Source organism: Myotis nattereri (assembly GCF_964212035.1).
Source record: "Myotis nattereri genome assembly, chromosome: 3".
Taxonomy (NCBI): Eukaryota; Metazoa; Chordata; class Mammalia; order Chiroptera; family Vespertilionidae; genus Myotis; species Myotis nattereri.
In genome coordinates this window covers 164,747,012-164,770,142 of record NC_138077.1, presented here as the reverse complement: position 1 = coordinate 164,770,142, position 23,131 = coordinate 164,747,012, and the positions used below count along the sequence as shown (strand labels likewise).

Sequence of the window (23,131 nt, the reverse complement as noted above, 5' to 3'; positions counted from 1 at the left end):
CAGCCTGACCTGTGCCCTGTCACTGTGCGGGAACCCCGCGATCCATCGCCCCAAAGAGGTAGGCCCTGCCTACCCATCCGGGGCTCCTTGATGGATTGCCCCAAAGAGGTAGGCCAGAGCTGGGGGTCCTGCCTCCATGCAGTACGAAGCCGCAGGACCCTCAGACCTTGCCACATGGAGCTGAGGGACCTCCAGGTCTCGCCGTGCAGAGGTCTCCACTGGGTCCCGCCTCCTGGCCAGGCTGCATAGAGGCCTCTGGAACCCGGGCAAGGTGCACAGAGGCCTCTGCTGGGTCCTGCCCCAGGGCTGGACCACATGGAGGCCTCCAGACCCCCGGCGGAACCACGTGGAGGCCTCCACCAGGCCCCAGGTCTCCTCTGGTGATGGATTGTGATGGTGTGACGCAAGTCTCCTATGCTGCCAAGTTCCCGCCCACCTGCGTCTGCTGATCGGTCATTATGTGTGAGGGTGTCCCAATCATTTGCATATTACCCTTTTATTAGTATAGATGTGCATCCTTTCTTCTTTTTTGCATTAACATATTTTTAATGAAAAAAATGATAATAAATTACAAAATTTTGTTAGTATAATATATATATATATATATATATATATATATATATATATAGCTAATTATACACTAAGCAAATTTTATAATTTAATTAAATTTCAAAATTTATGCCGAAACCGGTTTGGCTCAGTGGATAGAGTGTCGGCCTGCGGACTGAAAGGTCCCAGGTTCGATTCCGGTCAAGGGCATGTACCTGGGTTGCGGGCACATTCCCGGTGGGAGATGTGCAGGAGGCAGCTGATTGATGTTTCTCTCTCATCGATGTTTCTAACTCTCTACCTCTCTCCCTTCCTCTCTGTAAAAAATCAATAAAATATATTTTTTAAAAAATTCAAAATTTATAATTTTAATTTATTATACATTATAACATCATATATGTATACATTAAATAAAATTTTATCACTTGTTCTCACTTTTATTTCATACAAAAGATATGTTAGTAAAAAAAAGAAAACAGGGTACACATTTAGAATAAAAGACAGTACTATGTAAAAATGGCTAGTTGATTACATATACATTATATATACAATATGTATATTATATCTAAAATATATAATTGTATCTGTTTCTGTGGAGAACCTAGACTAATACACTGGCCTATAAATACAATATTATGGTATCAATCATTAGTGCATTCTCTCACATTCATAGGTAATATTCTTCATAAGAGATTATATATTCTTTATTACTATTTCAGTAATAAGGATTTTACTACCTAATAGGGTCTGGGCTTCATTTTATAATAGCTCTCATTATTAGAAATTGTTCCAGAAAATCGTGTCCATTTTGAGATTAACACTATTCTATAACAGTAAGCCCATAAACCAGAAATTCTAATTCTACTCTTAGCAACTCCATGTAGCCAATACTTCATACCCTTTATGCTCTTTTTAGTGATGGTTAATAGCTTGGGCTTTGGAGTCTATTGAAATTGATTGTGAATTTTAACTCTGAAACATACGATTGTAGTTCTGGGGAAAATTACTAAAAATTAAAGCCCAGTGGTTTTTAGACTTTAAATGCAAATAATGCCACTTATAGGATAGAGTGTTTTCTTTTTGAGCTTTACTTAAGGAAATGAATATAAATTGCTTGGCAGATAATAAGTGCTCACCTAAAAGGATATTGCTGATATTATTGTTGCTAGTGGAAACAGAAGAGTTAAAATTATTACCCAAAGTCACCAGAAACATATTTCAGTTTTTAAAATTCAGTCAAAAAATTTAAGCACCTACTATATTGAAAGCACAATGAAGACAACGATAGAAGTATATTCAGCTCTTATGGATCTTTTACAGTGGCAGAGATATTCCTGTACCCATATGGATCCTCAAATGTAGGCTCTGGTTAGTGGGTTTGTTAAATTTCAGTTTTGGGACCACATCTGAATACTTGCAAAATAATAATATGCATCTCTATTAGCAATCACTGAGGTACATACTGCCCCTTTCATCATTCATGACAGGGAATCACTAACACCAATACTGTCTTTGCTTGTGGACTGTTAACAAGATTCCTCCACTGATTTCCTAGTGATTATACATACCCTTGTTTGTATTTTGAAGATGGGCTTTTCCCATGTACATAGCAGGTCTATATCACCTATCAGAGATAGGTTTCAAGATTGTGAATGTTTTTAGAGATATAAATAAAAAATAATTTAAAAATAATAAAATTGAAAGGAGTGCATAAGAAAACTGTTGCTAAGACAATCTCAATTGCATATCTTAATCCAGGCATGTTTGATGTTTAGTCTAGACATCATGATTAAAGATAATTATGTCAGGGCCTTAACAAGCTCAACATGTGTCCTTCTTTGCTTTAGTGGGGTTTGGAGAAATCATATTCTATTCAACCCCTTACATCTGATTACCCCACCATCTGTAGAAACAAATCCTAGAGAGGATAAATTTGAATACTGAAACCTGGTAAAGGTAGGTTTCTAATTCCATTATCAAACTGCCTAAATCAGAATTTTAAATCCACCATAATTCTTTCAGATTATAGTCTTGGACTGTACATGGACTCAATTTATCACAAGCAATATTTGAGAGATTCAACACAAATTTAAGAATCTATCAAATTCACCAAATATACCATCTTAAAAAGTTTACTTTTTGGCTTATAGACTCAAATTGTATTTGACTGAGTATTTTCTGTATTTAGAGTGAGCCAGTATACTCTTTATTGTACACATCGGAATCAACAGGTGTGTAGATTGTAAACTTTTTTTTCTCTAATCATCTGGAAACTACACCAAATCACTTCCTTCTTCCCGATTTAACTCTGTGGATACAACATATGCTCTGTAACATTTCTGAGTGGTGATAGGAGCAATTGGCAATGTGAGATGGCTGCAGAGCAAGAGAGCACCTGAGAAGAGAAAGGCTGCCTTTTTTGAAGGCTGCACCTCTGTTACAGAAAGAAAGAAAAGGAAAAGAATAGTGATTCCTTTGAGCAATAAACTGCCAGGTGACATTTCCAGGCTGGTGCCATTCAGAGCAGCAGATGCCTGGGGTGATGAATTGGGCATAGAGCACACACAATTTCAGGACAAAGCAATGGAACAGAACTAAGAGACAGGGCATGTTATCAAAAAGAGGAGAACAGAAGCTTTCCTGAAAGAGCTGGAACTGAGAAACTTGGTGCTCCTCATGACTGACAGGAATGTTGCGATGACAGAGCTGAGGGAATGGAGCTTGTGACCAGCCCACAATCCACACCTGTGAGTTTTTAGCTCTTTGTGCACTCTGTTGATCACCTTGGGTTGAGGTACAAAGCATAAAGAAGGAGACACCACTTTTACAATCGCGACTACTTCTGTTTTGTTTTTATGATCTATTGGAGTTTAAACATTCGGCAATTACTATTACTAATGAACCTTTTAACATAAACATTTTTGTGGTTTAAAAGAACCCCCTTTAAGTTGGAGAAGGCAACACAGATGAACAAAATTAACCATGCATTGATAATTGTTGAAGCCAGATGATAAGGACAATAGGTTTGTTATATTATTCTGTCTCTTAAACCTTATACAACAGTTGAAATATCCCATTACTCTCCTCCTGTCACGAAAAATTTCTTGAAAGAGATAAAATTTCTCCATTGGTTCTCCACACCACACCTACATTCCTTATTTAACCCACCCTATCTGGCTTCGTTTCCCATAGTGTCACAGTTTTATCAACATCAGAGTAATTTCCACAATGCCAAACACAATAGACACTTTTCTGTATGTATCTTATTATTCCTCTCCCTACATTTCGATTCATTAGATATTTGTTCTAATTATTAAAACAATCTCCTCTCTGAGCTTTATTCTTCTAGGTCTTCATCTCTGAGTCTAGCAAACCTTCCTAAGTCTCATTGCTCTCTTGTTTTCCAAATTCTCGTTGACCATGGGTGACCTTCTTATGTCTCTCTACTTGCCTCCATATACAGGCTTATACTCATGACAAGTCTTATTTCTTATTCTGGCCTCTTCCTTAAGAATGAGCCTCATATATCAAATCATTCATTGACATTTCAATTTGCATGTCTAATATGCCTTACAACTTAAAATGATCAAAATTTTAATTTTCCTCCAAAATATATTTTTCTCCTGGTTTGCCTCACCTCAGTTGACAACACGTCCATTCTCCAAGTTGAGAAAGCCAGGAAGCTAAAATCTACTGCCCATTTCCCACCTCTCCAAGTCGCCCGATTTTACCTGTATAATATGGCTTTCACCTACTTTATTCATCTTCACTGCAATCACCCTTGTTAAAGTCAACATAATTTCCCACTTCACCTGCTACAGTGGTGTCTTAAATGGTCTCCTGCTTCTTCTGATAGGTTCCCTGCAATTTGTTCTCTACATAGCACCACAAACTTCTATAGATTAGCAGCAAGTCATGCCATTTCTGTGCTCAAAAATTTGCCATGGTTTCCTTTTGCATTTAGAAAAGAAAATCTTATCTCCTCGGCATAGGCCAATCCCTAGTTGATATGAACTCTCAGATAATTTCCAACCTGACCTTAAGCCACTCTCCCCCTTTTATCAGCTAGGTCCAGGCTTTCTGTTTTAGAGCACACCAACTTCTTTGCTGCCTTCAAGCATTTACGAATGCTGTGCTCACCACAGCACTGCTACACACAGCAGCCTCCCTCTCTTCAACTTCAAGGTTCAGTTTAGAAGATAACTTTTCAAAGATGCCTTATTGTGTAAGCTTTCCCTATGGGGAGCAGCCCTCACCGTTCTCTTCCTTCTCTCCTTCCCCCACAGGCAAGCATCTCCTAAACTCGAAGGGTCCCCACAAGACTTGCAACCAGGGGAGCAATAGGCAGTAGCATCAAGTTCCAGGCCAATCCCCTGAACCTATCCCTAAGGACCCCCTTACTCTGACTTCCCGTGAGTTAAGGCAGCCCAGCCTCAACTCTCCTGTTGCTTTATGCTAAGCCCTTCCTTGTTTAACTATACCCAGCTTTAATAAATGTACCCTCATAGTAAGAGAGAGAGAGAGAGAGAGAGAGAGAGAGAGAGAGAGAGAGAGAGAGATGCCTTATCATTGTGTTCAGTCTTTAGTAAATGTGTTATTGTGTCCCTCTTTTTTAAAAAAAGTATTTAGACATTTTTTAAAAATATATTTTATTGATTTTTTTTAATAGAGAGGAAGGGAAAGGGATAGAGAGTTAGAAACATCGATGAGAGAGAAACATCTATCAGCTGCTTCCTGTACACTCCCTACTGGGTATGTGCCCACAACCAAGGTACATGCCCTTGACCGGAATCAAACCTGGGACCCCTGAGTCCGCAGGCCGATGCTCTATCCACTGAGCCAAACCAGTTAGGGCTATTGTCTTCCTCTTTACCTGACTCTTTGCAACAAGATTGTGAATCCCTTAAAGGTAGCAGCTGTATATTTTCCTCTTACAACTGTATACTCAATGTTTAGCAAACTGTATAGCATGTGAGTATTCAATAGATGATATTAGAAGAAAATTCATTTAAAATAAATATTCAAAATATAACCATTATGTGATGAGTTAGGGATGTTTTTCTTAAACAATCTACTTTTTGTAAAACATGTAAGCCAGGCAGAACACTTGAAACCCTGGATGTGCTTTGTTCAGTGATGAAATTAAGAGTTTCTCTGTGTTTGTTTGTTTTTTTTAACATATGAGATATATCTAACAAAAACTTACCCTTGCAATAAAACTTATTGATCACTCATGACAACTCAATCTAGTGGAAATAGTTAGAAGCTGGCTAAGAAGAGTTGTTGATTTTCTCATGTGTTGCCTGCTGATCACCTTTCAGTCAGGTATTGTATATCTTAACTTGTGTCTGAAAATTTAAAAAGTGCCAATATAGACTTTATTTGAAAGATAAATATTTTTCATACCTACCCCATTTTAATAAATCAGTTTCTAGGTTAATTGTATATTGTAGGTTTATCTATTCAATGGATAGCATTGCTTATACAACTTTCCCCCAAATCAATTAAATGTTTCCCCGCAAACCACCAGTCCTCTACTGTTCAAACACGGGTAGGGAAACCTTTATCCTTACAGATGCGTGTTCAAAATCCATAATTATTCCTTGTCATGTCACAAAAGAAAAAAATGGTATATATGTCCATGAAATACCCGGTTGTAATAAACTCCACGGAGAGTCTTGCTCAGAGAGTTCTCTCCTTCTCTTCAATCGGTTCTTTTGTCCTGTAATTGAATTGAATTTGCTCCTCGCCCCATTCCTTCTAGACAGCTTCTCATTTGAGGGCTCTGAAGATGTATTACACTAATATATCGTCTGAATGACAATGCTATGATGATGCATGGGTATAATACATCTTCAGGGCTTCAGCACTGTCCAGAAACAATGCAGTTGGCACTTGATTAAATTTAAACCTAATGCAGAAGGAAACACTAAAAAAAACACCACTACTGGCTAACAAGGAAGGCAAAAAGAAACCCCACACTAAATAAAAAAGTTATTTCAATGAACTTCATAATCCTATATACTTTGAAGACAAGTTTTCAAGACTTTAGCATGGCTTATTATCAATTTGTCAAGTTATGCAAGACTATTCTTTATATAAATTTATAAAGATGATGAAGAAACATGGCCCGAGTTAGACAAAAATACACAATAAATCTAGTTATTTAAATCACAATTTCTTCGGCAAAGCATACATATAAAATTTTATGCAATAAAAGTTTCATTTTGCCTCTTTTGTCAGTCTGGCAAAATTAGTCTCCACATTTCAGGAGTTATTTTCATTATGCATTATACTAGGAGACATTTCATGAAAGTTGAACCTCTTCCCTTAGGACAAAATTCCCTTTGAAACATTTTCATAAAGAGTGAAAGTACTGTCTTCTGAAAGAAAATATTTCATAAATTTTAGGAAACTTTAACAGGCTGAAATTGGGTGGCATAGTACTAGGATAACTTATTGATGATAATAATAATAATAATAATAAGAAGAAGAAGAAGAAGAAGAAGAAGAAGAAGAAGAAGAAGAAGAAAAACATAGCACTATTATTCATGTTCTGGTCATAGTATCCTTTATATTCTTTATCTTGGCTTTTTTCGGGCTAGTAATCAAACCAAACTCTTGAGAGACTTGGGCCTTTATTATGAGGGCAACCTCTCAGTAATTTATAGCTGTTTAAAAGACCTTTCTTTTGTTCTTTATTTTTATACATTTTTTATACCAAAAAGGAAAGCAAAAGAAAAACCCAAAGGTATCCCTCTAATGCATTATGTTTCTTGTCCTTTCCTCTCATCAATAGCCTTTTATGAGAACCCAAATAAATAATTAAAACTTTGTTTGTGGAAGTTATTCTGGTAGTTGCTCAGTAAACAATTCTCTTCTGCTTTCTATGTAGAGACAACTACAAAATAACATCTCACTAGTGTAGCAATGCAATCATTACATTGCATTTATCTGATTTTAATCAAATAAGAACAGTGTTTATCACTGACATCTTTTATCATATGTCCTCAAGCAATTTTTAGATAAAGATAAACTGAAATAAATTTTGATAATAGCTTAGAATTTGGCACTCTTAATTTGTGTTTGCTTTAAATACTTGCATGTACTATCTCCTTTATATAATAGCCCTGTGATATGATTATTTATTATTATTATTGTCACCTCCATTTTGCAGATGAAGAAACTGAGGCACAGAGAGCTTAAGAAATTTGCCCAGGATGACACACGCAGTGAGCGGCAGAGCAAGGGTTTGAAGCCAAGTAAGTCCAAGTACTAAGCATGCCCTTTTAAGCACTGTGCTCTGTTGCCTTAATAAGAGTTGGAAATATAAAAATGTTATTAGCTTTTTCTACAACCTCATTGGGGAATAATAGATTCACAATTATTATAAATGAAAATAATGAATGGTAATATTAATTTTTAAGACATTAATCAGTTAATATAAGTTTATTGATCATGTAAAGAATTTATAGTATTTTAAAACATTGTCATTTAACAGTTAGTTATTGAGAGCCTACTATGTAGCCTGTTAAATAGATGTTAAAATGAGAGCACCCAAAAAATGAGATAAATAGTGTTTATCATAGTTTTATTGATCTATAATCCAATATTATTAAAATCATCCTAATTTTATACTAGTGAGAATTTTTCCTAATTATGGTTAAATTAATCAAGGAAAATATAATTTAAAACAAGCTGGAGTATAATTAAAAATGCAATAATAACATATCCATTTTGAATGAAGAAAAATGGTTACAGTGCTTCTTTACATAGCAGGTCACAACTCCTCTATAAATAATTATTGCAAGCCAAACATATGCTCATGTCTATAATTGTCAAGGACATTTTGAGTCTTGATTTAAAAAATCATTATTAACGTATTTTCTTTTTATTATTTATGTATATTTTCATAATTATCCTGTAACAGCTCTAAACTTTCAGTAGGCCTTGTCTGCATACAAATGGAGCCTTGATGGACATGATCATACATTTATGGGGAAGTGAAACCAAGTTGTGCCTTCATTGGCTGCCCTGGCTTCAAATGAACATAATGCTCTTTTCCTCATGAATGCGATACAGGAAGTTATAATAATTCACATGTAAACTAGTGAATATATATTAACCTAAGATATATTAGAACAGTGCCTGGAACACACTAAATGCTAATAAATAATACTTAAATACTTTTTGGGTTCATTTTATACATTCACAGTACCTACTGGTGATCTTTCTGCATCTTTTTGGGATCTCAATATATGAGTGGAATTTTTACCCAGGAAGTCCTACCTCAGCATGAATTAGCATGACATTTACAACCAAAGTAAAGCTGCATTTTCTAACTTTCATTTGTCTGTTTCTAAAGCCCTCTCTACTTTTATTCAGTTAGTGGTGGACTCTCTGTATTCGGAACCTTTAAACAAGCCCCTAATTTGTTTAGACATAACCATTTATGTAAAACCTTTCCCTAATACATGCAACATGCCACTGACATCACTTAGAAAAAAGACTCTACCAAAACCTAATTCCTAGACTATAAACGCCCAAATGCCAATCTTTAACCCCAAATTTAGTCCATTAAAGGGAGACAAAATCAGGATCTATTATGAAATGCTTTGAGATGCTTGATGGATTCCTGTTTCCTGTTTCATTATGGATAAAGCACTTTCCTCTTAGAACAGTGGACTATTTTTTTTATAATAATGCATCGTACCATCAGATCCATTGTTTAACCTTATATGTGTCTTAAAACACTGAATTTTTTCTTGTTATGTACAGTCATATAGTAGGCATTATCATCAGGTCCATTGTTTAGCCTTGGATTTGTCTTAAAACACTGCATATTTTCTTGCTTTCTGTAGTCATATAGCAGGCATTAACAGTTCTGAATACAGAGAGCCCATCGCTAACTGAATAAAGGCAGAGGGGGCTTTAGAAGCAGACAAATGAAGGTTTTAAAAATTACTATAAAGACAGATTCAGAACAAAGAGGCAATTGTAACTGCATACATAAATCATTTGTATGCAGTCTCATGGTAAAAGTTTAACTAGCCATCGTTATGTAGATTCATTCATTATATAATTTTCCTTTAGTAAAGTCATTATGGAAGTTCCCCAAAGCTCTACATAGAGTGCGGCTCTACAATGGAAATGGAAGCATAAATTGTAATCGGAATATCTGGTATTGTTGAAATGGCATGAGCATAAATTGCTGATTTTACTGAATATTTTTTTCCTAACATTAAATAGCAAAGTGTAGTGTCAGGATTGCAAACCTGAGAATATGTTCAAAGAATTAAGTGTTAGGGCAATAGACTGCAGCTTGCAAAAAGCACACACACACACACAGCCTCTTCATCATAACACACTTCGTGTTGGCCCAGCAGTCAAGTATTTCTTTCACAAGAGGAAATTTTAGTAGAATCAAGAGCAATAATAGAAAGTAGTACTTTCCAGATGATACCTGTGATGATTTAAACTATTATCAGAATTATTAACAGCAGATTTCAGTAGTGTACATGAGTTTTAGATAGTAACTTTCATTTTATAGTCTTTTATGTGTTTTTTTCTCATAATTAGTAATTAACATTTTCTCTCTTAAGAATGTATTTAATTCTCTTTAAAGGTTACAGAAGCTTTAATGTGCTAACATTAAACTTGTATGTCTTGCAGCTGTGAAACAAAATGTAAAGCACCTCTTTTAAAATATTTAATGCAGGGCTCAGCAAACTTATCCTTAAAGGACCAGATAGTAACTAGCTTAAGTTTTGTGTAATTATTCAACTCTATTATTATAATACTAGAGGCCCAGTGCATGAAATTGGTGCACAGGTAGGGTCCCTACCAGCTGCTGTCTGCCAGCTGGGGCCTTCCTCCATTCTGAGCCACCCCCTGGTGGTCAGCACACGTCATAACGAGCAATCGAACTCCAAGGGGGGGGGGGGAGGTGCACTTTGCATATTAGGCTTTCATATATATGTAGATGACAGCAGCCATAGACAATATGCAAAAGAAGGAGTGTGACTGTGTGCCAACAACAACTAAAACTCCATTTATGAAAATAGACTGTAGGCCAGTTTGGCCCACAGACCTTAGGCTCCTGACCCATGGTCTAATGAATATTTGACCTTGTTTATTGTGTTTATTCTGAAATAACTCTCATTTAGTAATCTCAAAGTCCTTAAAAATCTCTTCATTTTGAATAATTTATTGTATTCCTGATTGAAAATTTATATTATTTATCTTATAAAGGAGAAAACCCATAGCAATACTTGTAGAAAGCATACTTATGGAAAGCATAGGGAATATTGCCTTTTATCTTTCAGTTTCTATACTTTAATCCACATGATTTCCAAATAATGTCTTTGGCCATTTTATGGCTACTTCGATGTTAAATGATGACTGACAGTATTCTATCCCAAGCAAAGATATACTTCAGAAATGAAAGTAAAGCAAGACATGCACAGATGAAGACTGCTAAGAGAATTTGTCTCCAGAGCCTAATTTGTGCCTGGCCCTGTGCTAAGCCATGGGATACAATAGTAAACTGACACTGTTTCCCAACATAAAGAGTCCCCTGTCCCATAAGCCTTAGCCAGTGGTTCTCAACCTTCTGGCGCTTTAAATACAGTTCCTCATGTTGTGACCCAACCATAAAATTATTTTCGTTGCTTCTTCATAACTATAATGTTGCTACTGTTATGAATCGTAATGTAAATATGATATGCAGGATGGTCTTAGGCGACCCCTGTGAAAGAGTCATTTGACCGCCAAAGGGGTCGCGGCCCACAGGTTGAGAATTGCTGCCTTAGACAAACAAAGCCACCAACTATAATTCTGAAAAATAGTTCAACTCACGTGGTACAACTAATGTACAAAAAGCACCCCACTTTTCCTGGGATGCTTAATAATGGTTTTATTATGGATTGGATACAGGTTTAAAGGATGTTCCTAATAGCAAAAACAATGTGTGTTAAAGTAGAGAAATCAAATTTCCATCTAGACCAGTGATGGCGAAACTATGACAAGCGTTTCAGAGGTGACACGTGAACTCATTTTTTTGGTTGATTTTTCTTTGTTTAAATGGCATTTAAATATCCTATCTAATAATAGACAAACATGGTAATTGACTGTACCTTCACTATGCCTCCCATTGGCTAATCAGCACAATATACAAATTAACCACCAACAAAGATGACGGCTAATTTGCATACTGCAGGCAGGTCTGGGCCAGCATGAGCCACTATCAGGGCCCCCATGGGGGGACCCCCATGTGTGGCCCTGGGCAGCGGGACCCTGTGGCTGTGATCTTGATCGTGATCGTGATTGGAAACCAGGCCGCAGGCAAGGCGACACCTCGGGACCCAGGAGCCACCTTGTCTGTGGCCCGTGATGGTGATCAGAAAGCTGGGCCACAGGCAAGGTGACACCCTGGGACCCAGGAGCCACCTTGCCTGCGGCCCGTGATCGTGATCGTGATCGTGATCTTGATTGTGATCGGAAAGCTGGGCGCAGGCAAGGCAGGACCCTGGGACCCAGGAGCCGCCTTGCCTGTGGCCCATGATCCTGATCATGATCAGAAAGCCAGGCCACAGGCAAGGTGGCCCCCTGGAACCCAGGAGCCCATCGGCAAGGTCTGCAGGCAAAGCAGAGATCAAGCTATGAGGGGGAGTGTGGGGGGCAGAAGGAGCTACAGGAGCAGCTCTAGCCGGAGACTGAAGACTCCCACCGGAGCGTGGAGCAAAGACTGAAGGCTCCAGCCACAGCGAAGACTGTGTCCAGAATGAAGATGGAAGGTGGTGGCCAGAGTGAAGGTCTGGGTCCTGGGTGCCAGAAGAAAACTGGTGCTGGCAACCAGGAGAAAGAAGGCCTACTGCACGAATCTTCATGCAACAGGCCTCTAGTATAAAATAAATATCAAAAATATAAATCTTTGTTTTACTATGGTTGCAAATATCAAAAAATTTCTATATGTGACACGGCACCAGAGTTAAGTTAGGGTTTTCAAAATGCTGACACGCTGAGCTCAAGAGGTTCACCATCACTGATCTAGACTAACTGGATGCATAGTTTTGCCTCACATCTAGTTCTTCACTGCCCATATCCTTTTAAGCCTCCACCACTGGGTTTCTGGCCCATTGTCACTGAATTGTCACATGATCACCAAACAACCCAATGCAAAGGCAACTATTTGGCTCTTATCTGACCTGATTAACATTGCTCACTGCACAGTGCTCCAGGAAGTGTTTTCTTCTTTTAATCTCTCAAAATCATGGTTGTTTGCATTCTTACATCTCTGACCTTTTTTTTGTTTTCTCTTTATAAAAGCTTAATAATTTTTTTTATTAAACTAAAGTGATCCATGTCAAAAGAGTGCATTCAGAAAATAGTTTAAATTTGGACAGTGGGAGTCAAAAGGAAAAGAAGAGTTTAAGATATTAATGAAATAAGAATCTAAAAGAATGTGTAGTCCAGAACATAACAGGAGAAAGGTGCCTTAACTTATATTGAGTTAGGTAATATTCTTAACTCCTATGGATAATTACGGTGAGAATATCCTGCCAAAAGGCATGAGGCAATTGGAAATTAGAAAACAAAGAGTTTGAGACATACAGCCATTGTTTCTCTCATATTTTAGCTTCAGAACCAAAATAATATCTTCATCAGATAATAAATAGCAGAAGGATAGAGTAAGAACATATCTGGAGATTTCAGATATCAAATAATAAGAATACACTAGATAACAGTGATTAAGATAAACAGCAATGACTAGTAAGTGAAAATTTGACAGAGGCTTTAGAAATATCTCAGGTTTGTAATTGTAATCTATCATTTAAAAATTCATCTTTTAACTTTTCCTATTTTTTCTGACTGAATCTAGATTTATTGATAAAATGATATGTGGTGAAAACGTTTATTTGTCATTGTATTCAAAATCAGGTGGCTTATGTAAACTGTCAATGTTCTCCAGGAATTTGAAGTGATTTTTGGCTTCATAACACACTCATTTGAGAACAGTTATATGAATTGCATTTAAGAGCTGTAAATAGTCCCCTCACTTTCAAAAAAAGGCTTGGAAGAGTCTATCTAGTCAACATTAAACACATTTGAGTAGTCCATTAATAGTTAATATTATGGAATATTTGCTCGAAGTTATGAAATCTTTTCAATACCCTATGACATTTTATTTAGTCCCCATAATACTTCTATGAATTATTATCATCACTTATTACTTAAAATTAAAGAGGTTAACAATTTTGTCTAAGATCTTACACTTGGTATGAGAAGACCGGTGTCTTAAATTCAATTCTGATTATCATCAAAGTTCATGATCTTTATCCCTGCTATTCTGGTACTACCTGGTGCATAAGAAATTACTGATAAGAATAAGAACAAATCATATATTTTATGTTAGGGATTTGGGAAAAACCTTAAAAATTTTCTGAGTAGGTAAGAAACTAGTCATAGATTACTCAAAACAATTGGATTTCTTATGAACAAGGATGTATGAACCTATTTAAATCTCCAGCAAAAGAACAATTTCCTACTTATATTTTCCTTAATATAAATATTTTTACTATTAATTCCATAAGCATTTTTGTATACACACAACATTGCTGGCCCCGTTCCATGCTAATTGTTAGAATAATCCAAATAAAATATAGTCTACCCTTTGCACTGAGGTTATGTCAGGTCTTGTGGTTATTATAATATCACAGGAAGTAGCCTAGGCCTGTGAGTCTCTGATAATTTTGCTGTAAGCCTGACTAACTGTTAGCTATCATAAACCAATCTGTAATGATACTAACCCCAAGTGTATGGTTTCTAATCATTTGCAGTAAGTGAAGTGCTTGATTGCAGAGCTGGGGCAAGAAAGACACAAGATGAGTCTGGCATATTTTATCATGAAGGAAAAATGAAAATGCTAAAAAAAAAAAATGATGGGACATATCACAACAACACAAGAGTCAGAATGAAGTCACCCCACTGGCCAAATAAGGGACGATTTGAGCATCAAAATAATTAGAACAGTAATGAACTATAATAATTTTTAAAAGTTAGGAATCCATAAGTCTATATCATAATACGTAGATAAATAAACAAATAAATAAATAACAGGGGGAAATGAAGCTCATGTTGACAGCAGAATGCCAAGTACTAATTGGTGACAGTAAAAAGAGTACTTCATCTTGAAAATATCCTCTTTGATGATTATTAGGGTAAAGATTGGTTCACAAAAGAATCACTGGTAATGCTAAATCTAAGTGTAAGGTGGACAAGTAGCAGATATTTGTATGTTATGATCTTAAAATCTTCCCCTACTACTTATTGGTAGCGTAGGGCAAGAAAAAAATAGCTACACAGTACAGAAATCAGACAACATCTTGTTGAGTAATGGAAATTAACATAAAAAAATAAGGAACAGATGGATATACTGTGCCTCTAGATATCATTCCTTGAGAAGGTTACAACTTCATTTATTTATTTCCAGATGGGCATAACTAGAATGCAATCGTGAAGAAACGAGCCAAACCCAAAATGAGAAATATTCTGTTTTAAATAAAGGGTACACACATTGTTAAAAAATATCAATGTTCAGTAATGACAAAGAAAGATAAAGAATTAGTCCCCAGGCTAAAGTGATATGACAACTACATACAAAACTTGGATTCCGTAATAGAGAAAAAAGAATTCCATAAAGGACACTATTCGATCACTTGCCAGAATTGGAAGATGGATAGCAGTGGAATACAAGTATAATGACAATGTTAGACATATGAACATCTGTGGTTATGTAATAAATGTCCTAATTCTTCAGAAATGCACACTGAAATAACTGGGGAGAAGAGAGCATGATAAATACAGGTTGCTTTCAAACAATTCAATGAAAAGGTATAATACATGTGTTTTTATACATATTCTACACATAACAAATGATGAAGCAAATGGGGAAAATGATCATGAGTGAAAATTTTGATTAGCGCTTCAGAGTCCACAGATACAGAGGGCCCACTGTATGCGCTGATCTTATAAGTCCCCCATTTTATATAGCGGACTTAAGCATCTGCAAATTTTGGTGTCTGGGGATGGTGGTGGTCCCGGAACCAATGATCCTTTTATAACCAAGGAACAAGTTAAGTTTTGAGGAAGTAAAAATGATCAGGAATGAAAATATAATACGTGTATTTTTCTACATAGTCTACACATAGCAAATGAAGAAGCAAATGGGAAAAATGATCATGAATGAAACTGAATAAAGGATATAGTGTGTTCTTTAAATGATACTGCGATAATTTTTAAATATAAATTTGAAATTAATCTCTGACTATAGACTAGAAAAAATTGAAAGAAATCACTGGTATACGTAAACTCTAAGGAAACTCATATATCCAAGACAGTTCTCTGGAGAGATGAGTTTTAGGAAAATGCACTGAGTTGTTTGAACTAAGAAGTGAAAGAGCAATTCCAATGGCCTCAGGTGATTAATGTCTGCGATGTGGTGGAACACACAACCTAAGTTTTCTGTAGATTAGGGAGAAGCTCTGTGGAGTTATCATTCTGTTACTACATATTTCTTGTTAATTTTAAAAATGTAAATAGACCATGAATGAGTTGGCAAAAATTACCAAAGGTATTGGTAAAAAGATGGAAACAAATCACACAGGTACAAAAGCTAGACATCTCTCCCAATGTTGACAGGGAGGACAGTTGACCCTGGAACAGCAAGGGTTTGAACTGCATGGTTCCGCTTATTTGTGGATTTTTGTCAATAAGTTCCCTGTGCTAATTTTGATGAGTGCTTCAGAGTCCACAGATAAGGAGGGCCCACTATACGCATGGATCTAGGCCATTTTACATAGGGCCTGAAACTTTTGGTGCTGTCAGGGTGGGGATGGGGTCCTAGAATCAATACCCCTAAATAACCAAAGGATAAGTTAAGTTTTGAGGGAGTAAAAATTTATAAGTGGATTTTGGGATGCACAGTGCCAGCACCTCTAACCTCTGCATTGTTCAAGGGTCAACTGTATAACTGTTTTTAACACTAAACTTTGCTTATATGGTGACTGCTGTTTTGAGCCACATTTCTTTCATGAAATAACAAAATTTAAAAAAAGAGAATATATAAAATATTGATATTTCTTAGTATTTCTTAGGTAAAACATTAACATACCTGAATTTTACAATTTAGCATTCAAATGTAAATATATAAATGGACAAAAGCTAGTAGAATTATCAGGCATGTTACTTAAAGCAGGAACTCCACAGTTCTGCACATTTAAATATAGATAGTTAACAAATTATAATTTGAAAATATTGGAAGCATTTATAAAAATATCAGCCATGTCTAGCTAACTATTGGATAATAGTTGATACTTATGCTAATTTTTCTAATTTGCTCTGTATGGCAGGATCTGGAAAACAAATCTATGTACAGTTTAACTTATAAACCCAATCTGTCTTCTTTCAGCTTCATGATGTTATCCATTATCATTATTCTAATAACTTCACTAACCAATATTCATGCTATTTAATTAAACTAAAATGTACCCAAGCACTTTAAAAGGAAGACTATGCATAATAACAAGCACTGCAAAGCAGGAGAGTTAAATCCAACATATTAATCTTAAATTGTATAAAGATGGAGATTCTGTGCCTCGTTCTTACAAAAAATATATTACTATATCAGATTTAAATCCCTGGAAAGATGATTAAGAATCAGTCATACATTTGCATATCATCTTATACTTTATAAAGCACGTTTAGGCCTAGTATCTATTTGCAGTCTCACAATAGCCAGGGATCATTATCATTTGATTTTGAAAAGTAGGAAACTAGCTGAGAATAACCGAGGCTAAGCGATTTGCACTAGCATTGGTTGCACTGATGACTAGGGAATTGGCGATAGGGACACATTTATCCCAACTGTTAGTCCTGCATTTGTCTCACACTCCACGGAGAGCCCTGTCACTAATTCAGTGCTCACATGCCAGTTTTTATGATCCTGTAGCCACTCTCGAGAGTGAAGTGTTTGCAGTCAAGAGTGCACTCATGCTTCAGAAACATTACAGAGGCCATAATGCATATCGTATAAGTGTATACTGCTGTTATATTGATTTCCTTCTCACATTAATAGTAATACTAAGCATATGATGTGAGTAAGTCTCATCAGACCTACTGCATAAATGAGGAAACTGAAAGACACTTAAGGATAAGTGATATTAAAGAAAGCATTAGCAGATCAAATAGATGTTCCAGCTGTCCTCTTCCTATGCCTCTATAAAATGTGTCTTTCTGATTTCTTTAAAAGCATTTTCATCACAATAGCCTTGTTGAAACTATTTCCACTAAAAATATAGGACAAATAAAAATCAATTTTCATTATCTGAAATGTTGTGGCATCCTGCTCATTAAAAGCACCGCCTTCATGTCCATGGTAAATTTAAAGCTATATAGTTCAAATGTTAAAATCGGACACAAGTTGATGATTCTGTTAGAGTTGCTGCTGTGAAAACAGAAGTGTTGGATGATTATCCTCAGTTTCCTAGGGTGAACTTCCCCTCTTCATGCCACGCCCCTTAATTCCACAGAGGCACATGGTCTTGTACAAGTCGCTTAAGCTCTTGGGTTTTAAGATCCCTTCATCACTGAAAATGTAATTCTAACTACCAGATCCTTGATTCTGAACTGCATTTTCAAATTAGACCCAGCAACCTCATAGTTTGTATAATGTGATTTCCCCCTGATTCCCTTAGCCGTTCATGATGGCCTATTAACATGTGCATGCGGACAGAATAAAAAGCTTTACACATGTCAACGAAAATATTTCACTTGGAATATTTCCATTTGGGCCTTTTGTCTATGGATGTGCAATTCTCCAGGATACTAGAATGAAAATAACTTTGATTAAAAATCATGAGACACGGGTTCTATTCCAGGCTCTGACAGGAAATGTTCATTTAACTTTTGTGAGCGACAGCATATTTAGGTATAAAGAATAAGTATAAAAATACGCGTCCTGCCTACCTCATGAATAAGATGTAAGAGAATAAATTGACTCAAGTTTGGAACAAGTGAGGTTAAAGGAGAATAGTGAACAGCACAAACAACACTGGCATAGTTCTGCTTTACCTGACGGGGAGATGTGCCGCCAAGAAATGGTAGGCTCTGGTTTCCCAGTGGCCAAACAAATTAGGGTGACATTGGTTCCTTCATTGATGGTCATATCACTTGAGATGTCATATATCTTCGGAGGAACTGAAATGGTAAAACATGCAGTGGTCAGAAAAAAATATATAAAATTCTGTTGAGCTATATATGATAACTCCATGATCTCATGCACTAAAGCTGGGGTGGTGGAATGCACTTATGGCCTATGATCATGATCAGTACCCCAAAGATAGATTCTCTAGCTCCTCAAGACTCTCCTAGAGTTTTCTTTGTTAGTTGGTTAGTTTTATTTTTTTTCTAAATTTTAGATGTGTAATATTTAATAACAAAAATGTTTAAGTGTTGCTTAAATTAAAGTTTTATTGTGGATATTTTTTATTGTTGTTGTTAAGCCTCACCCAAGGATATTCTTTTTCCATTGATTTTCAGAGAGAGTGTGAGGGAGGAGGAGGGAGAGAAAGAGAAACATTGATATGAGAGAAACACGTCCACTACTAGCCTTCCACATGTGTCCAAACCAGGGCTAGGGATCGCGTCTGCAACCAAGGCATGTGCCCTGGAACAGATTGAATCCATGATGCTTCCGTCCACAGGCCAACGCTCTAACCACTGAGCAGAAACCAATAGGGTTATTGTGGATATTTTGTATTAAATAAGCTGGAGTATTCATAATCAATCTGTTCTATCCATGAATCTTCACCATAATGATGGTTTTCTTGTTGAAGAGTGTAAAAAAAGTGGAAATTTAGAAGAGACTTAAGCTAAAAAAGGTGTGCCTACATCTTGATTCAAAAGCTGAGTAAGATAAAAACATGTGCAGGACTGGGAAGTAAGATTCCGGGTTCTCAAAGGCATTTTGGGCCTCAATTTTCTATCTGCTAAATAGTAGGGCTGGAGATTCCCAGCATTTATGTTCTAAGAGACACTATTACTAGGGGCTGTGACACTTGTGTTCCGCAAGAGTTTTCTTGTCAGTGACGGCTGGAAACCACTGGTTGAAACAGTTCTTCACTTTTGGATTTCTTAGAGCCTCTGTTATGCCCACTGTACCTCTCAAGAGTAAAGGGGAAAATATTATGTTGTATTTTTTTATTGTCCCTGATGTATTGGACTATGGGAGCTTTTATCCCAGCAGCATTTGGTGAACACTTTACAGACCATGGAATACAAATTGGGAAAGTTGGATAGAAAAATCCTTAAATTAACTTCCTGGATTAAAATGTCCATTACTCTCCCAAATACCAAATGGTCTCATTTAAACCTCAAACAACATGGATATGAATCCTGGGTCCTCTACTGGCTAGTGAGTTATTTAGGGCAAGTTACTTAATGTATCTCAGACTCAGTGTCTTCATCTGAAACTTGGAGGTAATAATACAAACCCCATGTAGCTGCTGGGAGCATTCTATAAGTCAATACATGTTAAAGGACTTAGAAAAGTACTTGACATTGTTAGCTATTATTTTTAGATGCCTTAAAAGACATATCATATTGTTTTTAATTTCAGTACTGCCCTTTTCCCATGCCTTAAACTGCTTTCAGAACTTCATCACTTTGGTAATGTATGACTGGCTTATAATACACATTTTGGTTTACTATATAAAAATTATAGTGTGCTGAGAGAAACATCCACTGGTTGCCTCCCAACAGCAATTAGATACCTTGATAACTATTAGAAAAATATGCTTTTTTTACTGAAATTTTCTAATTGTTAGATTTTCTTCATGTAAGAGATATTTAGACAGTTATTTAAAAAAAAACAGTAACTAAAATCTATCTTAAGGATAAATTAAATTACCTATCCTGTGAATATCATCTTTGATTTTTTAAATGAAATCATAACTCTGCTATAAGAAAAATCTAGGATAATTATTATGGTATAAAGCATTTGTTTATATGTAACTATTGCTATGATTGAAGAAAATGCTTATTCCTAAGTGATATACTATTGTAACTGTTTCTAAATGACATATTTTTAATGAGCATCTAAAACATGTTATCCTTAAGCTCATCAGTGAACTATTCTCAGGCAAATAATAATAAAAAATAAAAACCATTTTAAACAGGTACTCTTTTTAGCTTAACTGACACAGAACAAAAATATAGACATTAAGATACTATAGACAGAACTAGGGGAAAAAATGTGAATTATCTATTACTAGTGAACAGGAGAGTTAATAAAAATAAAGTTACAACATTAAATAGGAATACCATTGGCTATGTGGATGTAGGTATAAATTTGATACGGCAAACTATGAAATACATGTGTAAATATGTGAGAATATACAAATATACATAAATGCACATACACACAAATACATATATACTAATGCTCACTATTAATAAAATAAAAGAAAAAGTTACTTAGTACCTTCTCCTTTATATGGAATATAGTACATAGACATCAGCCTAGGATGATTAGTTTATTTATATATTTTAAACACATAACTGAGTCAACTTTAGGTAGAAGTTGTGTGTATATTTAAGAGAAATGATGAAGTGTCATAAGACCATACATCCTATCCTCTCAATTACATTATTTTGTCAATTCTATCAGATTTTAAAGTAGTTTACTTTCACCTTATGCATCTGCCTGCATTTTAAGCAGTAAACATGAGTGGTACACTGATATTAAGCACAATATTTGACTTCGCAAAGAAACAACAGAGTTTCTTAGCCATAAACTTAGATTTGACATTTAACTACGGGAAATTGGTAAGGGAAGAGTACTGAATTCCAGGTGTGGTATGTCATCTCAGTGATTGCAATCACCTCTTGGGGCTTCATGATTCAGGATATGCTACAGGGAAGGAACATATGGAAAGAGGAGGTAAATAAGGGAAATCCCTTTGGCAAGGCTCTTCTCCCCAGAATGCATCACCTGTTGACGTCAGATACTGTGTGTTAGGGTGGGAGGTGGAGGCAATGAAATCTTTCACATGCACTGTAGTTTGTGGAGGCAAAAACAGATGTTGCTTCACTGAATATTCAAAACATTTGTCCATTCTGTTTAAGAGTTCTACTGAATGGATGAAAGGTTAATTCTGGACACACAGCAAATATAGAAATTTCAAAGCATAATCCTTGCCCTCAAGGAACTTAAAATAAAGAGAAGGAGGCAGATAGGAATGTAACTAAGATAAGATAAATATTTCCACATTTTTCTTTACCAGTTTACATGAGTAACACATATTTAATAACTATGCCTTCTGGGTCCAAATCAGCAAAGATTGGTTTCATATTGGTTTATTTTAATGTGAAACATGTAGAACAACTTATGCACAAAGCTCTTTGGCCCGGTGCTATTTATAATGGAGAAACACTATTAATAACCTCAAAGTAGGACAACATAAATGTAGACATTGTCAGCTCTATATCCAGAATAAGGCATGGTGCTGGGGAAGGGTTTGGGATCATTCCAGGTGCATCAGGCTAAGGGAAAATGGGAGAGAAAAGAGATGGTTCTACATTGGGTGGCAGGGACTGGGAACGATGCTGTTATCTCAGGCATCTTAAGACCTTCTGGTTCTGGTATCTCTTCCTGGGTTACAGATTGTGTGTAAATGATCCACACGCACACAGGTGGGAAGGACTCTATTGAGGCTTCTGAACAACAAAGCAAGCAGTGTGTCTAATGGTATGTCCGATATGCTGTGCTCTAGCATAGAAAAACAAGAGTTAAAATAACTTACTATTTATTCTAGGTGCATGTTCCTTTTCTATATACTGTATTCCAAAATTTTTCAAATGCTTTATTTAAGAGATTTTTATTGATTTCAGAGAGGAAGTAAGAGGGAGAAAGAGGTAGAAACATCATTGATGAGAGAATTATTGATTGGCTGCCTCCTGCATGCCCCACACTAGGGATCAAGACCACAAACTGGGCATGTGCCCTGACAGGGAATTGAACCTTGATCTCCTGGTTCACAGGTTGATGGTCAACCACTGAGCAATACTTGCTGAGCTCAAACACTTTATTTAGAAATTTAATTTAAATGATGTGTTTACAAAGGAGCAAATGTGTTAAATCAATTCAATTATTTTAAGTAACTATGAATTTTGGACTTCTGTGATATTATTAAAGTATTTATGACCACAGCAGTGTAATAAAAAATATGTTATTTGTCTAAATGTAAACTTGTTTAATTTACAGTAAATAATTATTATAACATTATAATTACTCTCATCATCAACATGACACCATAAATAAAAACAGTAAAGGGAAGAAGTTCTAGATTTCATACAAAATCATAGAATATTTCTCTCCTAATTGGACTTTAATTGGGGATATATGAGATTTTATTATTTTGTTTATAATTATGTGTTGTGTATGACCAGTGAAAGAGATTGTAAAATATCAGAAACTTTCCAAAAACTGAAGTTGGGGGAGGAGAACCAAAATAGAGGTGTAGGC

At 36.0% G+C, this 23,131-nt stretch overlaps 1 protein-coding gene across 4 annotated transcripts in view; it reads right to left on the bottom strand.

The window, feature by feature from the left end:
- NEGR1 (neuronal growth regulator 1) overlaps positions 1-23,131 on the bottom strand; it is an 877,124-nt gene that overhangs the window by 366,976 nt on the left and 487,017 nt on the right. For 3 of the 4 annotated variants that reach the window (XM_081085888.1, XM_081085889.1, XM_081085890.1), the window contains exon 3: positions 18,679-18,804. The exons of the other annotated variant lie outside the window; for it this stretch is intronic. In XM_081085888.1, coding sequence (XP_080942014.1) covers positions 18,679-18,804 — 126 coding nt within the window. The remainder of the gene's footprint in view (positions 1-18,678; positions 18,805-23,131) is intronic. 4 annotated transcript variants of the gene reach the window in all.